This window comes from Dendrobates tinctorius, unplaced genomic scaffold (genome assembly GCF_039654945.1).
Source record: "Dendrobates tinctorius isolate UK_male_01 unplaced genomic scaffold, ASM3965494v1 ptg000008l, whole genome shotgun sequence".
Taxonomy (NCBI): Eukaryota; Metazoa; Chordata; class Amphibia; order Anura; family Dendrobatidae; genus Dendrobates; species Dendrobates tinctorius.
Genome location: NW_027361676.1, coordinates 14836887 through 14860000, shown reverse-complemented (window position 1 = coordinate 14860000; position 23114 = coordinate 14836887). Strand labels below are relative to the sequence as shown.

The following is a 23114-nucleotide window of genomic DNA, read 5'->3' as shown; positions in this document are numbered from 1 at the left end:
ATTCCCAAGTTTTATTAAAATCAGTCTAGTAAATATATATATTCAAATAGTTCTGCGAAGATTCTAGATACACTTACTAGAATCTGGAAATTATTCATATATTTAAACCTGAAAATCAGCGCAAAACAATTTATTTTATCTAGTTCGCCTACTTAGTGGGTCTTGTTGGTATAGACCCGTTTTCTTGCTGCGGTTCTTCAGGAAGGTTGTGTGCGCCACTATTTTAATCTTTAATACAAATTGAGAATCTAGTCGAGACATTGACAAGGTTCGAAAAAAAGATTTTTATTTGAAATAATAATTTTCTCTTTCAAACTTTGCTTTTGTCAAAGAATGTTCCCTTTAGAGCAATTACAGCATTGCAGACCTTTGGCATTTTAGCAGTTAATTTGCTGAGGTAATCTGGAGAAATTTCACCCCATGCTTCCAGAAGCCCCTGCCACAAGTTTGTTTGGCTTGATGGGCACTTTTTGTGTACCATACGGTCAAGCTGCTCTCATAACAGCTCAATGAGGTTGAGATTTGGTGACAGCGCTGGCCACTCCACTACAGAAGAATACCAGCTGCCTGCTTCTTCCCTAAATAGTTCTTGCATAATTTGGAGGTGTGCTTTGGGTCATTGTCCTGTTGTAGGATGAAACTGGCTCCAACCATTCGCTGTCCACAGGGTATGGCATGACGTTGCAAAATGGAGTGATCGCCTTCCTTATTCAAAATCTCTTTTACCTTGTACAAATCTCCAACTTTACCAGCACCAGACCATCACATTACCTCCACCATGCTTGACAGATGGCGTCAGGCACTATTCTAGCATCTTTTCAGTTGTTCTGCGTCTCACAAATGTTCTTCTGTGTGATGCAAACACCTCACACTTGGATTCGTCTGTCCATAACACTGTTTACCAATCTTCCTCTGTCCAATGTCTGTGTTCTTTTGCCCATATTAATCTTTTCCTTTTATTAGCCAGTCTCAGATATGGCTTTTTCTTTGCCACTCTGCCTCGAAGACCAGCATCCCGGAGTCGCCTCTTCACTGTAGACGTTGACACTGGCGCTTTGTGTGTACTATTTAATGAAGCTGCCAGTTGAGGACCTGTGAGGCGTCGATTTCTCAAACTACAGACTCTAACGTACTTGTCTTGTTGCTCAGTTGTGCAGCGGGCCGCCTCCTACTTCTCTTACTACTCTGGTTAGAGCCTGTTTGTGCTCTCCTCTGAAGGAAGTAGTACAGACCATTCTAGGAAATCTTCAGTTTCTTGCCATTTCTCACAAGGAATAGCCTTCATTTCTAAGAACAAGAATACACTGTTAAGATTCACATGAAAGTTCTTTTTTTCTGGCTATTTTGAGAGTTCAATGGAACCAACAAATGTAATGCTCCAGATTCTCAACTAGCTCAAAGGAAGGTCAGGTTTATAGCTTCTCTAATCAGCCAAACTGTTTTCAGCTGTGCCAACATACTTGCACAAGGGTTTTCAAGGGTATTCTAACCATCCATTAGCCTTCTTACACAGTTAGGAAACACAAAGTACCGTAAGAACATTGGATTGATGGTTGTTGGAAATATTTTATTTTTACAAGGGTAACAAGAGAAATTGGACCCCAATAGTTGTTGTCCAGTTTGTCATGAGTATGCTGGTACCCCATATGTGGGGGACCACTGTTTGGGCACATGTCGGGTCTCGGAAGGGAAGTGGTGACGTTTTGAAATGCCGACTTGATGGAATGGTCTGCGGGCGTCATGTTACGTTTGCAGAGCCCCTGATGTGCTTAAACAGCAGATACCCCCCACAAGTGACCCCATTTTGGAAACTAGACCCCCCCAAGGAACTTATCTAGATGTGTGGTGAGCAGAAGTTTATAACGCAGTCCGTGTGAAAATAAAAAATCATTTTTTTCCCCTCAAAAAATTATTTTTTCAACCCGCAATTTTTTATTTTCACGAGGGTAACAGGGTCAATTGGACCTCAAAAGTTATTGTCCAATTTGTCCTGAGTACTCTGGTACCCCATATGTGGGGGGAACCACTGTTTGGGCACATGTCAGGGCTCGGAAGGGAGGGAGCACTGTTTGACTTTTTAAACGCAAAATTGGCTGGAATCAATGGTGGCGCCATGTCGAGTTTGGAGACTCCCTGATGTGCCTAAATAGTGGAAACCCCTCAATTCTAGCTCAATCCTAACCCCAACACACCCCTAACCACAACCCTAATCCCAACACACCCCTAATCCCAACCCTAACCACATGCCTAACCCTAATCCCAACCCACCCCTAACCCTAATTCCAACCCCAACCCTAATTCCAACCCCAACCCTATACCTAACCCTAATTCTAACCCTAGCCCTAATTCTAACCCTAATGGAAAAATAAAAATAAATATATTTTCTTTATTTTATTATATCTTCCTACCTATGGGGGTGATAAATGGGGGGTTTACTTTTTTTATTTTGATCACTGTGATAGGGTTTATCACAGAGATCAAGAGGAAGGACTGAATGAATCTGCCAGCCGCATTTTGGAAGATGGCGGCGCCCATGAAGGATACAGGAGGGACACCGGGACTCAGGAGGTACCGGGGGTGGGGGAGGGGGAGCAAATACTGACTGCGGCGGCAGATCGCAGCGATCAGTCGGTGGAGGGGGCAGATCGCCCCCGTCAGTCGGTGGTGGGGGAGTGTCAGATCTCGGTCTCCAGCCATGGCCGATGATATTGCAGCATCGGCCATGGCTGGATTGTAATATTTCATCAAATTTCATTGGTGAAATATTACAATTGCTCTGATTGGCCGTTTCAATTTCAACAGCCAATCAGAGCGATTGTAATCACGGGGGGCAAAGTCACCCCCCTGGGGTTAAGTACAAGGCCCCCTGTACCTGTGGGTCGGGTGACCTTTCAATGACCCCCGGGCACCTGACCTGCAGGAGTGCGATCACCCTATGACACAGCATATGCGTCATTGGTCGGATTGGCACCAACTTTCATTACACATACGCTGTGTCAAAGGTCAGGAAGGGGTTAAAGCACCACTCCAGCAATTTTTTTTTTTTTATAACTGGATATTTATTGATTTTTCAATAGAAATTTACAGAATAAAACCACATCAAAATACAATGCATGTAAACATTCAATGCAAATCAGTTAACAAACATAATAGAGACAAATATAATTGACAAGACATTGAAACATGAGGGAGAGGAGGAAAGATCCCAGCGAAAGATGGCACTTTTTGCTGAGTAAATATCGATATTAAGCCTTCTCAGCCCAGTATACATCCCACAGATTCAACGTTGCTTCAAAACTTTCAAACATATTATTTATTAAAGCTGTGAGGTGCTCCAAATTTCGTATGTCCTGTATCCGGAAATGCAACTCATTGAGTGACAGAGAATAATTCAGTCTCCATTTCCTTGCTATCAAACATCTCGCGGCTGTGGTCAGATGTAAAAGAATCCGCTGAATCCTACTTCCAATCTGGAATGGGGGGATATTGAGCAAGTACAATTTAGTGTCTAATGGAATATGAAGACCCTTGACTTTGAAGATTCAAGTTTTGACCTTACTCCTGAACCTTTGTATAATTGAACATGTCCAAAAAATATGGGTTAGGTCTCCATCATCAGAACCGAATCTCCAACATTAGCCAGATACATTAGGATTAAATTTATGCAATAACAAAGGAGTGTGGCACCAAAACACAAGCAATTTAAACTGGTTATCCTTATACGTGTAACAAGTGGAAGTCTTGGCTGCTCTCCTCCAGACACCCTTCCACACACCTGGAGAAAGAGATTCCCCCAAGAAACCCTCCCACCTGTCCATATAGGAGTATCTTGGAGACTCTTCCGGATATGGGTCCAATAAAATCCTATAGATGTCAGAAATAAGACCCTTGGTCGATACTCCCACCCTGCACAGTCTCTCAAAGTGAGTTGGTATGGAAACTATTAAGGAGGAGTAAAGAGACTGCATATAATGCCTAATTTGTAAATACTGATAGAAAGAGTTTGAAGGTATGTCGAAATCCGATTGTATCTTATCAAAAGGTAACAAGGACCTAGAGTGACTATCAACTGTATCAGCAAAACAAAAAAGTCGCTTATGAAATCACAACTTAATCAAGTTCCCCCTAAAGCTGTCTGGTAGTTTGGGATTAAACAAAAAGGAAGTTAGGGGAGAGCATTGCGACATCAGTGGGAATTTTTTTTATACAGGTAATCCAAATCCCCTTAGTGAAAGCTATTGGTCCCAATGTGTGCAAGTCGAGTTTATTTGAGGTAGTTGCCCATAGATAAGAGTTGGAATGGACCGGAGCTATCAACAATTTCTCAATCTCCATCCACCTAGAGAAGGCTGGGATATATCTCAAATGAGTTGCCCAATAATATTTGGTGATAGCTGGAACCCAGCATTTTTCTTTCCAGGGCTGGAGTGGCGCTTTAAATAAAAATCCCTGGTCCCCTCGCATCATGTTTCTGAGCGCAACTTCTGACTGGCTGGGGGACATACATTTAGAGCACCACTCCAGAGGTGCACTTAAAAAAGTGGTGCTTTAATAAAATTAAATAAAACTTTTTTTTATTGGATTTTATTGTAAGAAAAAGGTTAAAATATAAATAAACAATACATATTTGGTATCATCATGTCTGTAACAACTCAATCTATGAAATGAGCATTTATCACACAATTTTTTAAAAAAGTCAGAATCTTTGATTTTATGTCAAGCTGTCTCACAAGCGATGGAATAAAAAGTGATTCAAGTCATATACAGTGAGGGAAAAAATGTATTGGATACACTGTTGATTTTGCATGTTTTTCCACCTACAAGTAGAGAGGTCTGTAATATTTATCGTAGGTACACTTGAACTGAGAGACAAAATCTATAAATAAAAAACAGAAAATCACATTGTATGATTTTAAAATAATTAAATTGCATGAAATAGGTATTTGATCACCTAACAACAAGCAATAATTCTGGCTCTCACAGACCGGTTAGATTTTTTTTTAAGAAGCCCACATACTCTGCACTCATTACCTATATTAATTGCACCTGTTTGAACTTGTTACCTGTATAAAATACATCAGTCCACACAATAAATCAATCACACAGGAACCTCCTCATCATGGCCAAGACCAAAGAGCTGCTTAAGGCTTTGTGCCCACGTAGCGATTTTTAAGCGTTTTTGCCGTGATTTTCAACGTGAAAACGTTTAAAAATCCTGTACAGAACGCCCCCCATGCATTCCTATGGCATTCCGCACATGCTGTTCTAATGCTGCGTTTTTTTCCGCGGAGGAATCGCATCGCGGAAAAAAATCGCAGCATGGTCATTCTTTTATGCGGAATCGCAAAGAATTGCCGCGATTCCGCACCCATAGGAATGCATGAGAACCGCTTACTTCCCGCGTGTGGCTATGCCCACCATGCGGGAAGTTAAGCGTCTCATGTGCGGTTGGTACCCACGGTGTGGAGGAGAGGAGACTGTCCTCCAGGCCCTGGGTACCATACTCCTGTAACAAAAGAATAAAAAACAAAAAATCGGGGTATATTTACCTTCCGGCGTCACGCGCTGTATTCCCGGCCTAAGCGTTCCCAGTAATGCCTTGCGGCACGGTCCTGTGATGACGTGGTCTCGCGAGATCGCTATAGCAACGCGAGACCAACGTTATCACAGGTCTCTCAAGGCATTACTGGGAACGCTGAGGCCGGGAATGCAGCGCGGGACGCCGGAAGGTAAATATACCCCGATATTTTTATTTTTTTTAGCATTTTAACATTCTATCTTTTACTATTGAGGCCGCATAGGCGGCCTCAATAGTAAAAACCTGGTCACACTTGTCAAACACTATGTTTGATGAGTGTGACCAACCTGTCAATCACTTTCCAAGCGATGCTTCAAATCGCTTGGAAAGTGCTTGAATATCGCACGCGAAAATCACGAACATAATCGCGGTGAAATCGCGCGGGAAAAAACGCGCGATTTCTGGGAAGGAGTCCGGTTTTTAGTGTCCGGAATAAAACGCTACGTGGGCACATAGCCTAAGGCTGCTTTCACATAGTTTTTTTTACATCTGTTGCAATCCGGCAATTTTTGAAAAAAAGGATCCGGCAAAGGATGCCGCCAGATCTGTTTTTTTTTTTTTTCATAGACTTGTATTAGCGACGGATGGCCCCACGTTTCATCCGTCATTCCCCGGATCCGTCGGAAATTGTCCGGCTGCTGGAGAAGACGGACAAAGTAACATTTTTTTGTCTCCGTCGAAAAGTCGGACAGCGACGGATCCGGCGCAGATTGTGAAAAACTGATGCAACGGATCCAGTTTTTTGCTGGGTCCGACTGCCCTACCTTGTAATAATAATTGGAGCATGCTCAGTTTGAAAAAAACGAATCAGTCGCTGGATTACGACATTTGACGGACAGCGACGGATCCGGCACCATCCGTCGTTTGCTAGAATGGAAGCCTATAGGTGCCGGATCCGTTTTTTTTAAATCCAGCAAAAAACTGGATCCGTTGCATCAGTTTTTCACAATCTGCGCCGGATCCGTCACTGTCCGACTTTTCGACGGAGACAAAAAAATGTTACTTTGTCCGTCTTCTCCGGCCGCCGGACAATTTCCGACGGATCCGGGGAATGAAGGATGAAACGTGGGGCCATCCGTCGCTAATACAAGTCTATGAAAAAAAAAAAACAGATCTGGTGGCATCCTTTGCCGGATCCTTTTTTTCAAAAATTGCCGGATTGCAACAGATGTAAAAAAAACTGATATGTGAATCCGTCGAGCCAACGGATTGTGACTGATGCCAAAAAACTGATATGTGAAAGCAGCTTAAGGACACCAGGGAAAAAAATTGTAGACCTGCACAAGGCTGGGATGGGCTACAGGACAATAGGGAAGCAGCTTGGTGAGAAGGCAATAACTTTTGGCACAATTATTAGAAAATGGAAGAAACACAAGATGACTTGTCAATCTTCCTCGGGCTGGGGCTCCATGCAAGATCTCGCCTCGTGGGGCAAGGACAATTCTGAGAAAGTTCAGGAATCAGCCCAAAACTACATGAGAGGACCTGATCAATGACCTAAAGAGAGCTGGAACCACAGTCTTGAACATTACAGTTAGTAACACACTACACACCATCATGGATTAAATAAAATCCTGGAAGGCACGCAAAGTCCCCCTGCTCACGTCAGCACATGTCCAGACCCATTTGAAATTTCCCAATGACCATATGGATGATCCAAAGGAAGCATGGGAGAAGGTCATGTGGTCAGATAAGACCAAAAGAGAACTTTTTGGTAACAATTCCACTTGCCGTGTTTGGAGGAAGAAGAAGGATAAGTACAATCCCAAAAACCTCATCCTAACTATAAAGCATGGTGGGGAAAAAAAAAAATCATACTTTGGGGGTGCTTCTCTGCAAAGAGGGCGGAACTATTGCACCGTATTGAAGGGATGATGGGTGGGGTCATGTATCTCAAGATTTTGGCCAACAACCTCCTTCCCTCAGTAAGATCATTGAAGATGGGTGATGGCTGGGTCTTCCAGCATGACAATGACCCGAAACTCACAGCCAGGTCAAATAAGGAGTGGCTCCAAAAGAAGCATTTCAAGGTCCTGGAGTGGCCTAGCCAGTCTCCAAACCTGAAAAGAATAGAAAATCATTGGAGGGAGCTAAAAACTCAATATTGCCCAGCGCCAGCCCCGAAACCTAAAAGATCTGGAGAAGAGCTGAATGGAGGAGTGGGCCAAAGTCCCTGCTGCAGTGTGTGCAAACTTGGGAAGAACTACAGGAAACATTCTGAACTCTGTAATTGCAAACAAAGGTTTCTATATACAATAGTAAGCTCTGTTTTTCTATTGTATCAAATACTTACTTCATGCAATAAAATGCTAATTAATTATGTAAATATTACACAATGTGATTTTTTTTTTTTGTAAGATTCTGTCTCTTACAGTTGAAGTGTACCTACGATAAAAATTACAGACCTCTTCATTCTTTGCAGGTGGGAAAACTTGCAAAATCGGCAGTGTATCAAACACTTATTTTCCCCACTGTACAACCCAAAATGGTACCAATAAAAACAACAGCTCGTCCTGCGAAAAATAAGCCCTGATACATCTCTGCCATTGGAAAAATAAAACTGAAGAAAATGTTTTTGGGTAGCCAAAATTCTAACTATTTTTAAGGTGCAAAGATAGTAAAACAGAAATAAAACAATTATAAATTTCATAACTCGTTAATCACACTGACCACAGAAAGCTAATATGTCATTTATGCCACACAGTCAATGTACAAAAAAAACCTAATAGGGTTAAAAAAAAAAAAAAAAAAAAAAAATCTGAAATTTTCACCTCTTGACATCTCCTGCACATATTATTGAAGAAACTTTTGGGATTAAAATGGAAACTAGAAATCTTTATAAATGCGTTGATAAGTAGAATTTTAAAAAAAGTGTCCCAAACTGTTTAAAAATTAGGTAAAAAAAATAAAATAAAAAGGGAGGCTTTTTTTTTCTCCAATTACTCCTAATTAAAATGAATAATGAATAATTTGAGGCCAATTCTGCATTTTAATGGAAAAAATACATATACTTTTCTAAATTTGCATAGTTAATCACCAGAAGGGTAAACAAACTTCTTACATGCAGTTTTGAATGCTATAAGGGGAAATGGAAACACTTTCTAAGGCCTCATTCACACATCAGTATTTTTGATCAGTATTTCATCAGTATTTGTATGCCAAAACCAGTAGTGTCCCCAAAACACAGAACAGGTATCAGTCTTTCAATTATAATTTTTCCCTGTAAGGTCCACTCCTGGATTTGGCGTACAAATACTGATGAAAAACACTGACCAAATACTGATGTGTGAATGAGCCTTAAAATGGTGTGATTTTTGTGGCATTTCTAACTATTGGCACTTGACACTTTAGAACTGAATCGACTCTTAAATAAAGAGGTTTCTGAAAGTTCCTTGACATTTGGATGAAAAAAAAAAACAAGTTTCTCTAGTTCTGATTATTTTATGACGATCTATAAAACCTAGACATATGCCTGGGTTTCATGTAAAACTTAAAACGTAAATAATCTTAATATTTTTACTAAGTGGACTTTTGACAACACGACAAATTCAAATACTCTTTTAATTTTGTATTTTTGGAAAGGGAATGGGGGAATTTCAAGCTTGGTTACTTACAGCAAGCAGTACATTAGCTTTGCAGTATATTGTAAAATGAACTATCTCCTGTGAAGCCCCCAGTCTGCTGGCCCCTAAAGGAACCCAAAGGATTAAACAGCCAGGACATACAAGGCGAGGAGTGCTGGCAGTGATATGTCACCGGCAAATGCCCTGTAAGTATCAGACTCGGCTCTTCCATCAGCCTCCATACATGTATGTCACAAGTCGGCAAAGGGATTAGCATAAATAAACAGTTTACCGCAAAGAAAGGCTGTTTAAAGAAATTGTATACTATACTACTAACTGCATCAGACAATATAGGAAACAAACCATTCCCTGCTGCTGGCACTATTGTGTGGATTTAAGTCACTGTGCACATCAATGTCTCTATGATGAAGTGACGAGACTATGGCTGTTGACAATTCTTTCCTGTCTGTGTGTCTCCGCCACCTCTGTACATGTGACTGTCTCACACTCACTAAAGTATGGGAAAACAACACATCACAAGCTTTTTCTTTGCTTACAATCTCCAGTGCGCTCTCCATGCCTCAGGAGGGTGCATGTTTCACATGCAGAGCAGCAGACTGTGAAATGTAAATCACTATACAGATTTGCTACTGGCTTAGTATACTGTTACTGTCAGCAGGTTTAGGCTGGTTTCACATTTGCGTTAAAACAACGCTGCGCCCTGCGTCGTTAAGCCCCGCCCCGAGCCGGCTCCCTGCCCGCCCCATCCGGGATCACCGCCTACTTTCGCATTTGCACGCATGCGATCGGCGCACCCTATCTTTAGCATAGGGTGCGCAGATCATGCGCTGCCAGTGTGAAAGTAGCGTGCTGCGCACTTTTGACGGTGCACCGTGCGCGCCGAAATGCAGCATGTTGCATTTCGGCGCGCACGGCGCACCGTCTAAAGTGCGCAGCACGCTACTTTCACACTGGCAGCGCATGATCTGCGCACCCTATGCTAAAGATAGGGTGCGCCGATCGCATGCGTGCAAATGCGAAAGTAGGCGGTGATCCCGGATGGGGCGGGCAGGGAGCCGGCTCGGGGCGGGGCTTAACGACGCAGGGCGCAGCGTTGTTTTAACGCAAATGTGAAACCAGCCTTAGGCTACATTTTCTGAGAGCAGCCTGATGTAGGCAAAGAGAAGCTGAATCCAAGGATGTATGACTTATATTACTGGGTGCAACTGTTCTGACACAATCAGAGCTTTTAGATTTAGAAATGCAGCAGAGCTGAGGAAGCTAACCCCACCCACACAAGGCTCAGCATATACAATGTCCATAGACAGTGAGATGCCTATCATAGCAGAAGGCTTGTCGGTCTAGTATGCACAAGTTGCTGGGTCCGAGCAATGATAACCTGCTGGTGCTAAAATAATCATAGCAAGCAAACAAATACACACAGATTAATAAGATGCATCGCTGAAATCTGCATTTTATTCCCTACAGCATGATGTTGTCAGATAACAGAGCAAAAACCTGTTGACATATTCCCTTTAAACACTGCACCTCCCACATACCTTGTTACAGGGAGGTGGGCATGCAGCTATAATTAGAGACAATGTTTAGGAAAGGGAGAGGAATCAAATAGTCTCCTTTACACTGGAAATCTCACCAATCGCAAACCCTAGTTGCATGACAAAACTGTGCTGAACAGTAATGGGTACAAAAAAAAACAATCAACCCTATCCTGAAAAATGGCAACTTTTTAGCTAAGGTTTCATGATTACGTGAATTTAGGCACAAAAGGTTAAAATAATGTGAAGCTTTTAGATGGTAATCTAATGTGGTCAAACCCACAAGTACATATAAAACTTTTGAATAAACAAGTTTGTCAGCAATTTCCTGCAGTCCCAAATACAATGAACCGCTGTTGCGAACGTCTTGGCTGTGTATAGCTTAGGCTAGTTTCACACTAGGGTATGGAGGAGCTGCGGAGGGATGCGGACTTCCTCCATGAAGCTCCGCCCAATGTCACGCCTCCTCTGTGAAGCTCTGCCTCCGTCGGCATGCAGCCTGCATACCTACCTTTAGCATTGGGTACGCAGGCTGTGCCGATGTATGAGGATGCGACCTCCCCCAAATGCAACGTGTTGCATTTTGGTGTGGTCGTCGCACCGTCAAAAAGACGCATGTGGAGGCATCCGCATACATCGGCAGGTCCTGCGTACCCAATGCTAAAGATAGGGTACGCAGGGCGCATGCCCGAAGGCGGAGCTTCACGGAGGAGGTGGGCAGTGGGCGGAGCTTCACAGAGGAAGTTCGCATCCCTCCGCAGCTCCTCCATACGCTAGTGTGAAACTAGCCTTAGTTTTGGGATACATAGAAGTCAGAATGGTGGGAGCCCCAGCCGGCAGCATGTTATCACCTATCCTGTGAATACGAGATCATTTTCACACCCTTTAAGCTGACTTGTTTCTTTATATGGTGATACGAAAGCAAATGCAGAGCAATATGCAATGATTCAGAACACTAGATAAGAGTTTTCATATACCCATGTTTAAATGATAACCAATGTTGGGGGATACGGTGACTAGAACAGTGCTGTCTTTGGTTCACTTACCTATGGACGATATTTCAAATAAAAAAAATTGCAATTTGGCATGAATGCTGCAAATTCCAATAGGTATGAATGCAAAAAGGTGAACTTACGAATTTCATCTATAACATCTGGATCACATTCTTTGTATTTTTCCAGTTCTGTCATAAATTGCTCCCGTTGCTGCCTTAATGCCGCAAGTTTCTCAGCCAGCTTTGTCCGCTCTTCCTGTAAGATATCAGAACTGCATCAGATTATACAAATAATACACAATGACTTTTACATGGCCGGGTTTGAACGCTACCTTACAATTTTCAAAGCTTACAGTTTAACCCCTTCGCCCCCCGAGCCTCTTTCACCTTCCTAGGAGAGCAGGAAAGAGACTCAGACAAGATGGGTTTAAACCACAACACGTTTCGACGGAGGATCCATCTGAAGACGGATCCTCCGTCGAAACGTGTTGTGGTTTAAACCCATCTCTTGTCTGAGTCTCTTTCCTGCGCTCCTAAGACCGTTTTCCATTTTTCTCATTGCTCCTATCCTCCATTGGAGGTTTTCAGCTGGAGCTGCGGTGGAGACCTGACATCCTTGCCTGCCCCTGGGTTGCTTCCTAAGCGCTCCATTATGACCGCTTATGACTGACTCTCTTTCACCTTCCTGACCAGGCCAAATTTTACAATTCTGAACAGTGTCACTAACTCTGGAACGCTTCAAAGGGGCCTACCGATTCTCAGACCGTTTTTTTCATGACACATTGTCCTTTATTTTAGTGGTAAATTTAGGATATTTTTTACATTTATTTATGAAATTATCTGAAATTTGGCAGAAAGTTTGAAAATTTGCCAATTTTCAAACTTTTAATCTATAGCCAGAGAGATATGTCACACAAACAAGTTAATAAATAACATTTACCACATGTCTACTTTACATCTGCAACATTTTTAAAACATAAAACTTTCTTGGTTAGGAAGTTAAAACGGTTAAACATTTAACAGGAGTTTCTAATTTTTTCAACAAAATTTACAAAACCAAAGTTTATAAAGGGACAACAACACATTTGAAGCGGCTTTGAGGCAGGACTGCTGAGTTAGTAAGCCAAACCTGTGCCTCAGACTCCTCAATTTCCTTAATTCCAACTCCACTTTTACAGCATTGGTCACTACTGAGCATGTACATAAAGTGCAGCGCAGATTCATCTTAACTATAAGCCCAGATCCTTAGATCATGAACAGAACAGACATTTATAGGACATTTCACAACTTTCCCAAATTCTTATGAAAAAATGTACAGCACATCCTGAACTAAACTACTGAACCTAAGTTATTATATGTTGCCAGAGTCGAAGTCAGTCCATTTCATACCAACTCCACTTCCACCAAAATGGACACAGACTCCACAGTCCTGCTTTGAGGAAACTACCCAAAAACTGACACCATTTTAAAAACTGCACCCCACATGCAATAAGTTTATTAACCTTCAGGTGCTTCATAAGAATTAAAGCATTTTCACAAGGGTAACAGAAGAAAATGGTCTATACAAGTTGTTGTTCAATTTTTCCTGAAAACACAGATACCCCAAATGTGGTGGAAAACTGCTATTTGAGCACACAGAAAGGCTCAGAAAGGAAGGAGCCCCATTTGACTTTTGGAGTGTAAAATTGACTGGAATACATAGCAGACGCGGTCGCGTTTGCAGAGTCTCTGATTTGCCTAAACAGTGGAAACCCCTCACAAGTGACCTCATTTTGAAAATTGCACCCCTTAAAGAACTTACCTAGAGGTTGGGGAGCACATTGAACCCACAGGTGCATCACAGAATTTTATAACGTTGAGTCATGAAAATTAAAAAATACATTTTTCCCACAAAAATGTTGCTTTAGCCCCAAATTTTTCCTTTTCACAAGGGTATCAGGAGAAAATGGACCCCAAAATCTGTTGTGCAATTTCTCCTGAGTACACATATACCCCATATGTGGTGGAAAATTACTGTTTGTGCACTAGAGAAAAAGAAGTGTGCAAATGCAATTAGGATCTCCAATAAAAATAAACTAAGGTAATGAAAACTACCATTTGGGTACAAAACAGGGCTCAGAAGGGAAGGAGCGCCAATTGCATTCTGGAGCAGAATTTTGGCTGGAAAAGACTTCAGATGCCATGTCACAGTTGAAGAGCCTCTGACATGCTAAAACAGCAGAAACCCCCACAACTGACCTCACTTGAAAACTACAACTCTTGAGGAATTAATCTATGGATATAGTGATCATTTCTAACCCTCAGGAGATTTACAGAATTGTATAACATTAGGTTGAATAAATGGAAAATTACCATTTTTTCAACTAAAAAGTTGCTTTGGCCCCAAGTTTTCAATTTTCAAAAGAGATAATAGGAGAAAATGAACTTAATTTTGTTGCGCATTTTCTCCTGAGTACGTCAATGCCCCATATGTGGTCAAAAACTACTTTTAAGGTTCAGTGCAAAGCTCAGAAGGGAATCACCATATTGAATTTCAGGTTTTCCTGAAATGGTTTGTGGGTGCCATGTTACATTGGCAGAGCCCCTAGAGTGCCAGAACAGCAGAACCCTCTATAAGCGACCCCAATGTAAAAAAATTACCCCCCAATTAATTCATCTAGGGATTCAGTGAGCATGTTGACACCACATGTACCTCACAAAATTTTATACCACTGGGTGGTGAAGAAAGAATTACATTTTTAAACACAAAAAAATTATTTTAGCCCGAAGTTTTTAATTTGCATAAGGGCTAAAAGGAAAAAATGGACCTCAGTTGGTTGTGCAATTTCTCCTGAGTGCACCAACACCCTACATATCATCGGGAAAGGCACAGTGGAAAGCTCAGAAGGGAACGAGCGCCATATTGTAGATCAGATTTTGCAGTTATGGCTTGCGGGTGCCACAACCCACTGGAAGAGCCCCTGAGGTGCCAGAACAGCAGAACCCCCCATAAGTGACCCAATTTTACAAACTACACCTCTCAATGAATTAATTTAGAGGTGCAGTGATCATAATGACACCACAAGTGTGTTACAGAATGTTGTACCTCTGGGTAGTGAAGAAAAAATAATTACATTTTCAACAAACATTTTGTTATATCCCCAAATTTTACATTTTCAAACTGGGAAATGGGTACAATGTCACACAACTTTTGCTGAATTTGGCAATACCTCATATGTGGCAGTACAATACTGCTTAGCCACATGGCAAGACTCATGAGGGACAAAGAGCCATTTGACTCTTTGAGAACAAATTATGGTAGAATAGTTTGCAGACTCCATCTACAGAGTCCTTAAATGTCAGAATAGCAGAATCCCTCCTCAAGTGACCCCAATTTGAAAATTACACACTCTTCTGGGAATTTATCTACAAGTGTAGTGAAAGTTTTGACTCCATGGTTGTTTTCCAGAAAAAGCAGCAGTGGATGTTGCCAAGTGAAAATTGTAAATCTGCCACTGAAGTGCCCAGTACATCTTGTGTATCTGGAGACATGGACAAATATATCAAACATGTGGACCCTAAATGTGGTTTAGGCCCACTGTGGGGGTCATAACAAAAAGGGGTATTTGGCTATGGTAGTGCAGAATTCGCTGGTTCTCTTTGGGGGAGAGGGGGAGCAAGCAGCCAGAGCGCTTTTCCAAAAGCCTTTGTGCTACTAGTAAAATGGAAGCTTCCTATATTTCCATTGACAGATGACGGACCTGAGTGGGGACTTGATTTTTCTTTCCTCGGACAGTATAAGTTATTAGACAAATTTATTCTTCAGGTCGGTGAGATAGTAGAGATACCAGATTTATATGACTTTTTTATGTTTGGCTGCTGAAACACACTAAAAGACGCTTTTATTTTGCAAAAACAAGTTTTTACATTGCCATATTTTATAAACTATAATTTTCTTATATTTCTGTTGACAGAGTCATGTGAAGGCTTGTTTTTTGTGGAAAGAGTTTATGTTTTTATTAGCATCATTTTCAGACAAATAATATTTTTTCATCTCTTCCTATTCTGATGTTTGGGAGGCATAATAAACAAAAATCATAAAGTCAAGAATTATTTATTTTTTTATGTCGTTCACCGTGTGGTAAAAGTGATGACAGCTTTTTTTTTTTCGGGTCAGTAGGATTACAGTGATACCACATTTATATCATTTTGTTATGCTTTGACGCTTTTACACAATAAAAACTATTTTATTAAAAAAAAAAAAAAAATTGTTTTTGCATCGCTGTATTCCAAGAGCTATAACTTTTTTAATTCTCCCTGACAGAGCTGCACTACACCTTGTTATTTGTGGCTATACCATTTTTATTTACATTCGACTTTATGATTGCCTTTTATTGCACTTTTTTTGGCGGTATGATGAAAAAGCAGTTTTTTGCCACATTTCTTCTTTTTCACAAAAGGGGTTAACCCCTTCCTGACATCTGACTTACTATCCCGTCCATGGGACCCGGGACCCTATGCCCATGGATGGGATAGTACGTCATAACGATTATCACAGCTGACACCCGGCACTGTGTGTCAGGGGCGGTCACGGCGATCACAGTGTACTGGGGGTTTAGGGAAGCATCGGCAGAGAGGGGGCTGCCTCCGTGCTTCCCTGAGACCCCCAGTGAAGCGCGATGTGCTGCGCTGCTCTGGGGGCCTCCTTCCCTGCAGGTCCCCGGATCCAATATGGTGGCGGGGACCTTCGGGGGCCTGCAGGGAGCCGGCTTCCTCACTGCCTGCAGAGCGCAGGCATGTGGAAGCCTGCAGTAGTGCCTGTGTCAGATCGCTGATCTGTCACACCGATCTGCGATGTGTCAGATCAGCGATCTCACACATGACAGTGATGTCCCCCCTGGGACAGTGTAATAAAACGTAAAAAAAAAAAAAAAAAAGTGTAAGAATAATTTATAAAAAATCGCTAAATAAATTAGAAAAAAAAAATATTCCCTAATAAATTCATTTTTTGGAAATAATTAAAGTACACATATTTAGTATCGCCACGTCCGTAACGACCCGCCCTATGAAACTGCCACATTAGTTAACCCCTTTAGCGAACCCCTTAAAAAATAAAAATAAAAAACAAAGCAAAAAATAATGTTTTATTATCATACCGCCGAGCAAATAGTGCAATAACTCACGATCAAAAAGACGGATATAAATAACCATGGTACCGCAAAAAACGGGACACTGCGTCATCAGCGAAAAAATAAAAAAGTTATAGCTCAGAATAAAGCGATGCAAAAATAATTATTTTTTATATAAAATTGTTTTCATTGCATAAAAGCACCAAAACATAAAAAACGACCTAAATGAGGTATCGCTGTAACCGTACTGACCCGAAGAATAAAACCGCTTTATCAATTTTACCGCAGGCGGAACAGTGTAAACGCACCCCCCAAAAGAAATTCATGAAACGCTGGTTTTTGCTCATTCTGTGTCCCAAAAATCGGAATAAAAAGCGATCAAAAGATGTCACGTGCCCGAAAATGATACAAATAAAAACGTCAACTCGTCCCGCAAAAAATAAGACCTCACATGACTCGGTGGGTCAAAATATGGAAAAATTATAGCTCTCAATATGTGGTGATCCAAAAACTATTTTTACAATAAAAGGCGTCTTTTAGCGTGCAACAGCTGCCAAACATAAAAACCCGCTATAAATAGTAACTCAAACCCCCCGTTATCACCCCCTTAGTTAGGGAAAAATAATAAAATTAAAAGAAAATGTATTTATTTCCATTTTCCCATTAGGGCTAGGGTTAGGGCTGAGAGTAGGGTTAGGGGTGTGTTGGGGTTGGGGTTGGAGTTATAATTGGGGGGTTTCCACTGTTTGGGCACATCAGGTGCTCTCCAAATGTAACATGGCTTCTGATCTCAATTCCAGCCAATTCTGCGTTGAAAAAGTCAAATGGTGCTCCTTCCCTTCCAAGCTCTGACATGCGCCCAAACAGTGTTTTACCCCCACATATAGGGTATCAGCCTACTCAGGACAAATTGCAAAACAACTTTTGGGGTCCAATTTCTCCTGTTACCCTTAGGAAAATAAAGAATTGGGGGCAAAAATATCATTTTTTTTATTTTCACGCCCGCGCGTTATAAACTTCTGTGAAGCACTTGGGGGTTCAAAGTGCTCACCACACATCTAGATAAGTTCCTTAGGGGGTCTAGTTTCCAAAATGGGGTCACTTGTGGGGGGTTTCCACTGTTTAGGTACATCAGGGGCTCTCCAAAAGCAACATGACACCCGCAGACCATTCCATCAAAGCCTGCATTCCAAAACGTCACTACTTCCCTTCCAAGCCCCGACGTGTGTCCATACAGTAGTTTTCTCCCACATATGGGGTGTCAGCGTACTCAGGACAAATTGGACAACAACTTTTGGGGTCCAATTTCTCCTGGTACCCTTGGGAAAATAAAAAAATTGGTGACTAAAATATCATGTTTGTGGAAAAAATACGATTTTTTTATTTTCACGCCTGGGTGTTATAAAATTCTGTGAAGCACTGGGGGGTTCAAAGCGCTCACCACACATCTAGTTAAGTTCCTTGGGGGGTCTAGTTTCCAAAATGGTGTCACTTGTTAGGGGTTTCCCTGTTTTGGTACAACAGGGGTTTTCCAATCGCGACATGGTGTCCGATCTCAATTGAAGCCAAAAAAGTAAAATGGCGCTGCTTCCCTTCTGAGCTCTGCCATGCGCCCAAATAGTCGTTTACGCCCACATATGGGGTATCAGCATACTCAGGACAAATTGCACAATAACGTTTAGGGTCCTGTTACCCTTGGAAAAATAAAAATTGGGGGTGAAAGATCATTTTTGTGTTAAAAATATGATTTTTTTTAATTGTACCGCTGTATGTTATAAACTTCTGTGAAGCCCTTGTGGGTTCAAAGTTCTCACCACATATCTAGATAAGTTCCTTAGGGGGTCTAGTTTCCAAAGTGGGGTCACTTGTGGGGGTTTCCACTGTTTAGGTACATCAGGGGCTCTCCAAACGTGACATGGCGTCCGATCTGAATTCCAGCCAATTTTTTCAAATTGAAAAAGTCAAACGGAGCTCCTTCCCTTCTGAGCACTGCCATGCGCCGAAACAGTGGTTCCCCCCCACATATCAGGTATCAGCGTACTCAGGACAAACTGCACAATAACTTTTGCAGTCCAATTTCTCCTGTTACCCTTGGTAAAATAAAAAAAATTGAACCTGAAGTATTTTTTTTGTGAAAAAAAGTTAAATGTTCATTTTTTTTTTAAATATTCAAAAAATTGCTGTGACGCACCTAAAGGGTTAATAAACTTTTTGAATGTGGTTTTTAGGGGTGCAGTTTTTAGAATGGTCACTTTTGGGTATTTTCTATCATTTTCTATCATATAGTCCCCTCAAAGTGGCTTCAAATGTGATGTGGTCCATAAAAATAAAATGGTGTTGCAAAAATGAGAAATTGCTGGTCAACTTTTAACCCTTATAACTTCCTAACAAATAAAAATTTTGGTTCCAAAATTGTGCTGATGTAAAGTAAACATGTGGGAAATGTTATTTATTAAGTTTTTTGTGTGCCGTATCTCTGTGATTTAAGGGCATAAAAATTCAAAGTTGGAAAATTGCAAAATGTTAAAAATTTTCGCCAAATTTCCATTTTTTTCACAAATAAACGCAAGTTATTTGAATGAAATTTTATCACTAACATGAAGTACAATACAGTTGTGGCCAAAAGTATTGACACCCCTGCAAGTCTGTCAGATAATACTCAGTTTCTTCCTGAAAATGATTGCAAACACAAATTCTTTGGTATTATCTTCATTTAATTTGTCTTAAATGAAAAAACACAAAAAAGAATGAAGCAAAACATTGATCATTTCACACAAAACTCCAAAAATGGGCCAGACAAAAGTATTGGCACCCTAAGCATGGGCCAGACAAAAGTATTGGCACCCTCAGCCTAATACTTGGTTGCACAACCTTTAGCCAAAATAACTGCGACCAACCGCTTCCGGTAACCATCAATGAGTTTCTTACAATGCTCTGCTGGAATTTTAGTCCATTCTTCTTTGGCAAACTGCTCCAGGTCACTGATATTTGAAGGGTGCCTTCTCCAAACTGCCATTTTTAGATCTCTCCACAGGTGTTCTATGGGATTCAGGTCTGGACTCATTGCTGGCTACCTTAGAAGTCTCCAGTGCTTTCTCTCAAACCATTTTCTAGTGCTTTTTGAAGTGTGTTTTGGGTCATTGTCCTGCTGGAAGACCCATGACCTCTGAGGAAGACCCAGCTTTCTCACACTGGGCCCTACATTATGCTGCAAAATTTGTTGGTAGTCTTCAGACTTCATAATGCGATGCACACGGTCAAGCAGTCCAGTGCCAGAGGCAGCAAAGCAACCCCAAAACATCAGGGAACCTCCGCCATGTTTGACTGTAGGGACCGTGTTCTTTTCTTTGAATGCCTCTTTTTTTCTCCTGTAAACTCTATGTTGATGCCTTTACCCAAAAAGCTCTACTTTTGTCTCATCTGACCAGAGAACATTCTTCCAAAACATTTTAGGCTTTTTCAGGTAAGTTTTGGCAAACTCCAGCCTGGCTTTTTTATGTCTCGGGGTAAGAAGTGGGGTCTTCCTGGGTCTCCTACCATACAGTCCCTTTTCATTCAGACGCCGACGGATAGTACGGGTTGACACTGTTGTACCCTCGGACTGCAGGGCAGCTTGAACTTGTTTGGATGTTAGTCGAGGTTCTTTATCCAACATCCGCACAATCTTGCGTTGAAATCTCTTGTCAATTTTTCTTTTCCGTCCACATCTAGGGAGGTTAGCCACAGTGCCATGGGCTTAAAACTTCTTGATGACACTGCGCACGGTAGACACAGGTACATTCAGGTCTTTGGAGATGGACTTGTAGTCTTGAGATTGCTCATGCTTCCTCACAATTTGGTTTCTCAAGTCCTCAGACAGTTCTTTGGTTTTCTTTCATTTCTCCATGCTCAATGTGGTACACACAACGACACAGGACAGAGGTTGAGTCAACTTTAATCCATGTCAACTGGCTGCAAGTGTTTTAGTTATTGCCAACACCTGTTAGGTGCCACAGGTAAGTTACAGGTGCTGTTAATTACACAAATTAGAGAAGCATCACATGATTTTTCGAACAGTGCCAATACTTTTGTCCACAATCTTTTTTATGTTTGGTGTGGAATTATATCCAATTTGGCTTTAAGACAATTCTTTTTGTGTTTTTTTTCATTTAAGACAAATTAAATGAAGATAATACCAAAGAATTTGTGTTTGCAATCATTTTCAGGAAGAAACTGTGTATTATCTGACAGAATTGCAGGGGTGTCAATACTTTTGGCCACAACTGTATGTCACGAGAAAACAATGTCAGAATCACCAGGATCCATGGAAGCGTTTCAGAGTTATTATCTCATAAAGGGACAGTGGTCAGAATTGTAAAAATTGGCCCGGTCATGAACGTGCAAACCACCCTTGGGGGTTAAGGGGTAAAAGGACCGCCGGTCGCATGCGGTGATTGCATAGACTGTACGGGATCGCTAACACCCATACTGCTCCGCATACGGGTATCACAGCCGCAGAATGCTACTGCAGCCCGCCAAGAAGTGCTACATTTTTCCCACCACGCGGAAGCCCACCACGCATAGACTCAGTTTCCCGCCAATATACTCAGCAGTACGCAGCTAAATGCACAATGTCTCGAAAAAGCACATCCTCACTCAAAACAAGGTCACGAGCAAGCTCCAGAAGATCGTCATTAGCAGAGCTAGCTGCTGTCGTTCGCGCCGAGGCCAAAGCAGCCAAAGCAGGATCCTCCTTCAACGAACAAGAGATGCATCTAAAGCTCAGACAAGCAGAGCACGAAGCAGCAAAGGTATGTCTGCAGGCAGAGCAAGATACTAAAGCCGCACGTTTGCAGGCAGAGAGGCAGAAACTGCACGCCTGCATGCCGAAACCAGACGTTTGCAGGCAGAAAGAGAGGCAAAAGCTGCACGTTTGCAGGCAGAGCAAGATGTGGAGAGTGCACGCCTGCGAGCGTCTGTAGAAAGACTTGTGGCAGACAAAGAGACAGCAGCTGCAATAGCTAAAGCAGAGTATTTGGAAGCTATGAAAGATCCTGATTATGAGAGACGCAGCAACATTCTTGGACCAGATCTAGAGCAGCAAGATCCAGCGCAGCGTGTCGCAGAGTACGTCCGTCAACATTTCGGCGTGGATGACAGCCCTGAAGCATCATATCAATCAGCCCATGCCGATTACCAGCGATCCAACCCCGAGCTTCACTACCATAGGCGAGGAGACGTCCAGCACAGAGATGTCGACCACAGCTACCGTTCCACTGAGAAGGTACAGCTCTCCCATCCCTCCTTAAAGAGACACCTTCATCGACAAGGTACCGCACAAACTATCAAGAGTCAGAGGCGTCTTACAGGTATGGTGATGTACCACACACCAGACATGACTATTACACACCGGTTTGTGCCAGCACTGATGGAGCCACCATGGACCTTGCAAAGTTCCTTGCCCGCCGAGAACTGGTTACAAAGGGACTTGTAAAGTTCACTGATAAACCCGAGAACTATCGGTCATGGCGAGCCTCGTTCCGGAACGCCATTCATGGTCTGGACCTTTCTTGTAGTGAGGAGTTAGATCTCCTGGTAAAGTGGCTCGGAAGTGAGTGCCAAAAGACAGACATTAATGTAAAGCATCCTCGCACAGCCCTACATAAAGTGTGGGAAAGACTTGATGAATGCAATGGAACAGTAGAAGTCATAGAGAAAGCTTTATATAAAAGAATTGATGATTTTCCTAAGATAGGACCTAAAGGTTATCTAAAGCTTAGAGAACTGAGAGATTTATTGAATGAGCTGCAGGTTGCCCAGCAGGAAGGAGACTTGCCCGGATTGGCATTCTTAGACCCCGCTAAGGGTGTCAATCCGATAGTACAGAAACTTCCTTTCAACCTACAAGAAAAGTGGATTACATGTGGTTCACAGACGAGAGCAAGCCTCAGGATGTCAGTAAACATTGTCCTCTACACAAGAAACCACATCCTCTACTGAAATGCAGAGCCTTCAGGGAGAAGTCTTTGGAGGATCGCAAAGGTTTCCTCAAGGAGAACAACATCTGCTTCAAATGATGTGCTACAACCTCTCACTTTGCCAGGAACTGTGAAGCTCGCGTGAAATGTGCAGAATGCAGCAGCACGGATCACAATATAGCCTTGCACCCTGGATCACCTCCACAAGTGTTGTTGCAAGCAGAGGAGCATGATGGGAAGCAGAAGGACACTGACAAAGACAACCCTGAGGTCAGCTCTAAATGTACTGAGATCTGTAGAGGACTCACAGGGGGAAGGTCCTGTTCAAAAATCTGCCTTGTACGAGTCTATCCTGCAG

At 42.0% G+C, this 23114-nt stretch overlaps 1 protein-coding gene across 3 annotated transcripts in view; it reads right to left on the bottom strand.

The window, feature by feature from the left end:
* The window catches only part of MND1 (meiotic nuclear divisions 1), a 205729-nt gene that overhangs the window by 34444 nt on the left and 148171 nt on the right, over positions 1-23114 (bottom strand). For all 3 annotated transcript variants that reach the window (XM_073576387.1, XM_073576386.1, XM_073576388.1), the window contains one exon: positions 11833-11947. In XM_073576387.1, the coding sequence (XP_073432488.1) occupies positions 11833-11947 (115 nt within the window). The remainder of the gene's footprint in view (positions 1-11832; positions 11948-23114) is intronic.